General features: G+C 32.6%; 1 protein-coding gene across 1 annotated transcript in view; it reads right to left on the bottom strand.

Annotated features, from left to right (window-relative positions):
* Positions 1-863: 863 nt before the first annotated feature.
* The window catches only part of Hectd2 (HECT domain E3 ubiquitin protein ligase 2), a 94225-nt gene continuing 86394 nt past the window's right edge, over positions 864-8694 (bottom strand). Inside the window, exons 22-24 of the mRNA XM_010632138.3 lie at positions 7489-7604; positions 6652-6795; positions 864-3042 (exon numbers count right to left, since the gene is read on the bottom strand). Of these exons, the coding sequence (XP_010630440.1) occupies positions 2922-3042; positions 6652-6795; positions 7489-7604 (381 nt within the window). The 3' untranslated portion in view covers positions 864-2921. The remainder of the gene's footprint in view (positions 3043-6651; positions 6796-7488; positions 7605-8694) is intronic.

Raw genomic sequence — 8694 nt, 5'->3', positions numbered from 1 at the left:
ATAGTTCTTGAAAGTTATTCAGAGTCAGAAGTTTTATTTGCAAACTGATCACCCATAACATTCTGTTCTACATTCTCATTACCTCCTCTTTCTCTTAAGATTAGAAAATGTGGAAAATGGGGAAAAAACAGCAAAAGGAATGGTTCTGAGGAGGAATAATGAAGATGTAAAGTCGCCCATCTGCACCGATGTCATACTTAGTATTTCTGTGTGCACTACACTGGTAGTTCACTTGGTGGGACATCTGTGTGATCATTTACATACTGGACAATTTTTTTGCACTGAAAATACTGGGTATATTTAGCATAAACAACACATCTTCCAAAGCAATATGTATTAGCAATTTTCTTAACCATTAGTTTAAAGGTCAGAGTGTTCAAATAGTTTGCACTGTATATTTTAAACCTATAGTTTTTGTTTGTTTTGTTGGTTTTATGAGACAGGGTCTCAGTATTAGTTGAGACTGACCTGGAACTCACTAAGTAGCCCAGCCTGGTCTCAAACTCACAGTGATCCTCCTGCCTCAGCCTCCCAAGTGCTGGGATTATAGGTGTGCACCACCACACCCGGTTTAAATATGTAGTTTTGATTAACTGCCTAGTGTTAAAAAATGAACTAAAGCCTGCTTAAGAAATTTCACCCAGAAATTAACTTAATATAATATAGATTTGTATGAAAAAGGGAGATTTAAAAATTCTAATCACACAAAAAGTATGATTTAAGGAAATATTAAAAAAGGACAAGACATCTTACAAATACTGATAAATACTATGCAATGCTTTAATTAACTGTGGCAGATACAAAAGTCATGAATTAACAGATTATATATAAAAAAGTAACTACATGAATTTTTTTAGCTATTTAAATTAACAAAATGTAACAGTAGTGGTTTTTACTTTTTAAATGAGGTATTATTACACTGTAAACAAAACAGCATAAATAAATAAAAGTAATGTGCAATTTAGTGATAAATGGTTATAAATTTGAACTAAGTAACAACAGACAACAACAATTCTCCAGTTATTGATGGACTTTGTCATTAAAATTTGGCTTGCTGTGTACTTCTTACCTAAAACATACACAAGCACATCATTAAACATGCAGACCAAGCCAACACATTTTTCCATGAGTCATCTCTATCAATAAAAACTTTGTTTACATTTTACTTAACACTTAAATCTGATTTCTTATACATAATTCTTTTGTGCTTATTAGTAGTAACCTACATTAAACATCTTACTTTCTAGTTCAAGCAGTACAAGGGAGAAGCAGTTTTATTTGCATGTAGATAAAAAAAAAATCCAGTAAAACAAAACCAATAAGCCTTTAACTCTCTTAGGCTTTCCAAGACTTTAGAAGAGAAATACCCTTTAAATACCCTTAGAGTATACTCAAATGGAAAAGCAGAGTCCCTTCTGTCTCAAAGACAATACTAAATGAAGTAACTCCTTTTCCTCAAAAATTCGTGGGCTGGCTTCAAAACTATAGTAAAATAGGCTGATTAACTCCTCCACCCTTGAAGAATTCTGCTGGTTGGGTGCAGGAAACATAGTAACAAGGAAATAGCCTAACTCGGAAGAAGTTTTGGGAAATATTATTTGTATATGAGTCATATGCTGGTACTAAATGCTGGTTTGATTATTATTGCAAATATAACTTCAGAATGTTCTGAAGAAAAGCTATCAAAGAATAAAGAAGTCTTGATTTAGAAATATTTGTAACATGCTAATAAAACTGCTTCATTTGCTATAAATTAAAAAATATCATTTACTGTGATTTAAAATGAAGTTTCTTTTTACATGCTACTTTATTAGATACAAACAAAAATGGGTACTTTTGAATTTATTGTGTTCAGAATCCAGTGAATAACAAACATTTTGTCAAAATGTTGAACTTTATTTTTATACCAAGCTACATTATTTTTACACAAATGTTATTATTGTATTCACTTTTGTCAAATATTTTATTCTTCCTTTTCAAAAATTAGTGTTTTAGTACAACTGGTGATTGAAAAATGTAGATATAAGTCTTGTACATCAATCAAAATATATATAAAAGCAGCTCTTTTCTTTTGTGCTTATATAGACTTAATTTATCAATCATTAGAGCTGACTTTTTTCTAATATCTTGATCCTTAATGAGAAATAATCTTTATACAAATACTACGGAGTACTCAAGTAACTAGTTTACTGCCAATGTGCATGCAGACTAACAATACTTAAAAGAATATAACCTTGAATCCAGTTAGTCTGAAAATACTCTTATACAATCATCTTTATTGATTTGTAAAAGCTGTACACACATCTAAAACCCTGAATTTACTTTGTAAAAATAAATCTTTAGCAATAAATGGCACTATCAAAATCCCATTATTCTCCGGCTATTATGTAATTATTTACATGCTTTTCAGCAACAGTTGAAAAGAATCTTATAAGACCCAAAGCCAGTATATCAAAACCCCTGTAAATTGCATTTGCAATTATACTGTTGTTTACCTCTATATGAAAATATGGCTACATGCCTTAAAGATAATGTAGCTACTTGCTTTGCTACTGTGTGCTAGCAGCACACAATCTGCCACTGGGTTCAAACTATGTCAGAAATGCATTCTTCACTGAATTTGCCTTCCCAGTGGAACACCTGTGACAAACTATTTATGGAAAATGATAAAGTGCTATAAAAAAAGAGCAACTAAACGCACACACACTGTGTTGTCTTTTCCCCATTCAAGAAATTTCTGTGTTTTTAGAAAATCATGCCTTCACTATACATACTTCATATCTGATTTTTTAAATCAAATTTTAAAGTTTTTAAAGTTGGTGAGCTTTTGCAAAGTGTTTAGAGACAAAAACATGAAAAGGTTAAAGGCACAATAAGAGGGAAGTGAATGCTACATATAAATATATTTCAAGTCTTCTAGGTTACTCAAGTCCAAAACCTTCTGAATTTGAAATTCCAATAATCAATTTCTGTTTCAGATCTTTTTTGCTCTTGTACGGGGGAAGGCAAAGTTGATTGAAGCAGGTGTGGGCCACAGGTAACCTAGGGAAAACAATTTTTAAAAATATACTAAAATGCATACAGAATGACTGCTAAGGTACTTTTAAAAACAATAGGCAAGTGAAAAATAACTATGTATCAGGTATTATTCTAGATATTAAGGTTGTATTTACAGACAAGACAATATCCTCACTCTTATAAAACTTCCATTTGAAAATATTTGTTTCGGAGTCAGATCTGAATTTGACTATTGCTTCCCCACTCACTAGTTATGGAACTTTTAATTGACTATTGTCTTTAAATCTCAGTTTCATCAACATAATAGAGTAAATCACCTCATTAGGTTGTTTAATAGAATAAAAGAGACATTTTATACAAAATACCTAGCAAAGTAGTAGATAATATTATATTTGTCTTAACTGTCAAATAGTTAAAAAGAAGCATTTTGGGGACTCTAAATGGCCACATTTTTAACATTGTTGCCTTCACTGCACATGCCACCCTCATCTCTGAATTCTTTGATCAGCTGCCTGAGCCCTTTGTCTGATGGCATCATTATCTTTATTCAGGATTTCTACAGATATCTTAAGACCTTCTAACTTTTTATGAACATCAGAGAACCAGGACAGTTGTCAGAAAAGTCAATGAATAAAAATGAAGACTACACCAGAGAAAAGAACATTTTAAAATAAGTGCATATAATTAAAAACTAACTTTTGAGAGCTCCTTGTATTATACAATCACAATGATCAGGATCACCTAACATTTACTAAGCAAGTGCTTAGTCAACGGTAAGCACTGTGTAAATCCATTTACATGCACTGTGTCATTTTAGAATAACTAAAAAATAGTTGTTATTCTTTTTTTGGGGGTGGGGTCAGGAAAAATAAGACATAGAAGTATACAAATTATACAGGTTAAGTAATCTGTTCAAAGCCATAGAGATGGTAAAGCTATAAACTTGAGATTCAAACCCCAGATCAGTACAGCTCCAAAATTAATGTTGTCAATATGTAAGGATTTACCACTCTTATTTAACAAAGATCTAGTGCGTTTTCAATGACAGGCCTTACAGGAGGAATGGAAACTCCTCTTTCAGTTGGAATGTGTTCTTGCCAACCTCCCCACCCACTTACCAGAGATCAAACTCAGGGACCTTACACTTGCGAGGCACACATGGCAACACTGAGCTAAATCCCAGGCCCCTGTGTTTTTTTTTTTTGGTACTGGGGATTGAACTCAGGTCCTTGTGCTTGTGAGGTAGGCAGCGGAACCACTGAGCTAAATCCCTGGCCCCGCTGTGCTGTTTTTTAAGGTACTTGATGGTCAGACATATTTAATCTGTGTGAGGTTCCTACGGGTAATCCTAGAGTTGTTCTAGATTCATGATTAAGGCATGTTAACTCATAAAAGGATAATTGATATCATAATAATAATTGGCAAAATTTACATTTTAATGTCACCTTTGTATTAAAACAGTCTACTCAGATTACTTTTTAAAAATGATATTTTTGTAGATATAAAATATTCCAAAAAATTAATTTCTGTTGAGCAAATACATCTGTAACTTCACTTCTATGATGTTTTCTTTTTTCAGGTCTTCAATTATAAGTTTTAATCAGAAATATCTTAATTATATATGTAAATACTTGTTTTGTACTTAAAAATATTATTTTTGGAGGGGTTCTATGAATCGAACTCAGGACCCTGTGCTTGCGAGGCAGGTGAGGCGCCACTGAGCTAAATTCCTGGCCCTTAAAATATAGTCTTGATACTGACTTAAATATTAATTCATGAAACATTTACTATTTGAATGGCTGCCTGGAGAATAATGATATATAAGGTTTAGCCCCTGCCTTGAACAGCTAAATGATTAAGATAAAGATGTAATATGGTAAGTAGTATATCATTTTATATTTGAGGAACTCACTGAGGGAATGATTACTTTTGGCTGATAATGGAAGTCAACATTAAACTAGGTCTTAGTAGAGCTAACAAGCACATATCATATGTAAAGGAACAACTTAAAGGAATGGAGGAAGCGAGGCTTGAAATTTGTTAAAAATTGGTAAAATAGCCCACTGACCAAAGCACGGAAAGAAAATTGATAGGTAGCTTGGGATAGAAGGCTGGATAGCATCATTTGAGAAGTTCTAGATTCCAGAACGTAAACTAATGGGGACCAATACAACTTATTGTATTGTATTGTAGGGAAATATAATCAAAATTATCTTTTATATACATATAAGGAAAATTAATTTAAAAGGATAACATAATCAGAATGGGAAGAATCCAAGTAGGTAGAACAGGAATGTGGCTATTTAAATAAGCTAGAACTGAAAGTGTAAACTAGGACTAAAATGTATAATAGATAATGTGAAATAGGAAGGAAAGATACAAAGGAAAGGGGGAAGGAGGAAGGGAAAGGAAAGAAGGGAATGGAATTAACATGACAAAATGAAAAAAATGTATATATATATATATTTTTTGGGGGGTACTCAGGATTGAACTCAGCTCCTTGTACTTGCAAGGCAGGCAGTGGAACCACTGAGCTAAATTCCCAGCCCAAGAAAATGAAAAAATGGAAACAGTCTCTGTAAGTGGAAAGGGGAGGAGGTGTTGAAGGGAGGGCAGGGGAATGTGAAAAATAAAAATCAAGACATATTAGGTAAAGATACAAATCTCCAATGATGAATGTCATTATACTGTATACCTAAAATGTGCCAATAAAATTAATTTTTTAAAAATAAATAAGCTAGAACTGAAGTAAAAAGTTAACTACATCAGGGTGGTGATAACTGGAAAAGCAAAGGATAGATTTTAAATCTAAAATGAAAAGGGGAACTGATAGGACTCAAAATGTTCAATATATGGAACAGGACTGCTGCCTGCCTCACAAGCACAAGGATCCGAGTTCGATCTCCTGTATAAACAAACAAATAAACAAACAAACAAAAGATGGAATAGGAGAGAAAAACAATTATAATCAAAGTTATATCTACTCAAATTAGCTGTGGAAATTGCAAGGTGTTTGGTAAAAGGACAACATTAACACTATTAGAAGATAATTTAAAGCCATCATCACTATCACTTCATAAATGAAGAACACGATACTTAAAAAATTCCCTCCACACAAACATGTTTCAATTTACTATTTTTCCTAAAAATAAAAATATTTAAATAAAAATGAAGGTTAAACAACATAATAGTACAAAGTAGGCTAGGTTTTAAGAGAGACTACAAAGCAATTATTTGACCTAGTAAAGTAAAACATTCATGGAAATGAATTATTTTCAGTGAGTATTGCTAAGTATCAAAAACTAATAGATCCAAGCGTGGTGGTGCACACCTGTAATCCCAGCACTCGCGAGGTTGAGGCAGGAGGATCGCTGTGAGTTTGAGACCAGCCTGTGCTACATAGTGAGTTCCAGGTCAGTTTCAACTACATAGTGAGACCCTGTCTCAGAAAAACCAAACCAAACCAAACAAACAACAAAACAAAAAAACGAATATAGAACTTTCAGTATATATTTACTCAAGATTTTTCTATGAAAATGACTTCAGTGCTAACAGAAACCCTAATTCCAAATGTATTAGTGTTATTAGCAATAACAAATAGGTCAAGTACAAAATTGTAATTAAGAAATTTACCAGTTAGTGGAAGTTTCATTCTTTGAGATTTTAAAGTTCAAATCAGCCATCCCTCCTACAGGTACTCTGTCACTTCCTGTAGTAAAATGTAGCAACTTCTTTTGAAGATCAAGAGGAAATCCAAGCACAACATCCCAGAAGTATCTGCAGAACACCAAAGGAAATTTATTTTAAATAGCTTCACAAAATTTTTGCAGATCATAATATCTTAATGTAAAATAAGCTGAGAAAAAAACTTTCCTTAAAGATATATCCTCAATGTAAGATTTAAGAATGAATTTCCTCATATGAATTCAATTTTTGACTAACATTTTTGTAAAATTATGTAAGTAGTCCAACTGGATATTACAGAACCTACTTTTGTCCTAACTACAATTTATAAGTCTAATTTTTCAACACAGGGCTATTAAAATGCTATTTATTCAAGTATAGCATTTCTGAAATTCTAGGACCAAAGTTCTTTTTTATTATTAACTTTTATAGTTTTTGGGGTTGAGCTTAGGTCTTACTCATATTAGGGCAAGCACTCTACCACTGAGCTACATCCCCAGTTTTTCATTCCCATTTTAGCTGTATTTCTTTATTTTACTAAAGTACAAACTTTGCACTTTTGTAGATAGTTATTTGTATAATTTTTCCCAGGAAAATGCTAAGAGATTTCATATTTAATATTCTTGTATTATATTCTAGAGATGAAATAAGACAGTGAGGGATTCTACAATATTTCAGCAAACTTAACTGACTGTAAATTGTAATTGTAAATTGCGCAAATAAGTACACAACATTCTGTTTTGTTTTCTCTTCTACCACCTCATACCAGAAGTATAAGTAGCTCACCTTATAGTTAGGTCCGTTTTCGCATAGCCATCATACTGAGTACTCCTTTGCAGAGCATGCATATCTAGTTCAGGACTTCCACAGACCAGAATTTCAACCTCTTCTGGACGAAGCAGCTATCAACCATGATTTATATAAAAAAACATAATTGGAAGTGATAACTTTAAATTAAACTGGAACTATTTTTAGTCACTCAGATAACAAAACTTACGACTTTTCTTATAGTCAATCAAACCACTTTTGAAGAAAAAATGTTTCCACTTATATTTTTTCTACCAAAGCAAAGCATTTTTGCTTTTAAAGGCTTGTATCTTAAAAAACGTTAACTAGCAGTTGTCAGAAAGACAAGCAAATGACTTAGCGGGCATTCAGTCAGCCATCTGTAAAAGTAGCATGGAGCTCCAACATACACTCATTTGTCTGCCTACTACTGTCTTCTAACACCTTCTAAATGCAACACAGAGTTTGGGTAGTCTGTCCTGTGTGCTCACTTGGTATTTTATCTTTTAGGTGGGTCAATCTCTCTTCTGAAGAGATTAAAGTTAAAAACAAACAAACAAACAAACAAATAGATCATGCTATCTCATTTAATTCTTATTTCTGCACTCTTCATTCCTGTAATTACCAGTGCATCACAATTAAAACTCAATTAGAACTCAATGAAGTACTTCTGTCAAAGGTGCTTTCAACAACAAACATATAATGAAGGTTACTCTACAACAAACTGGAAAGAATAAAAGCTACATGTTCCTGCTCCAAAAAAATCTGACTTATTTCTGTCACCTATGAAAAATAATTCAAATGAAAGGGTCTAATCACTCAAAACTGAAGGAAAATACAAGTAGCACGACAAAGTGTAGATTATTTTGGACATGGCATTTTAACCCATATTTACATGGCTAGGACAATTCAAACAACCTGAGTTCACCATGGTTATAGAGATAAACTATTTCCTATTGGTAAGAGGCAACTCAGAATTTCTGACAGTTACAGATTTGTTCCTTAGTAAGAAGTTGTGGGTTTTGCTCTGGAATTTCATGTTAACTCTGCTTCTGTCTCTCAGTAGTAAGATCTTGAGTTCATGGATCTCTTCATTGACCCTACTTGGGGATTGAAGGTTTTTAAAGCCCTAAAGCAAACAGAATAAGATACAGCAAAACAGTTACAAAAAAAAAAAAAAAAAAAAAAAAAAATTTTTTAAAACTC

This window comes from Fukomys damarensis, unplaced genomic scaffold (genome assembly GCF_012274545.1).
Source record: "Fukomys damarensis isolate Sample0158 unplaced genomic scaffold, DMR_v1.0_HiC HiC_scaffold_20, whole genome shotgun sequence".
Taxonomy (NCBI): Eukaryota; Metazoa; Chordata; class Mammalia; order Rodentia; family Bathyergidae; genus Fukomys; species Fukomys damarensis.
Note: the sequence above shows the minus strand (reverse complement) of the source record. Positions and strands in the feature narration are given on the sequence as shown.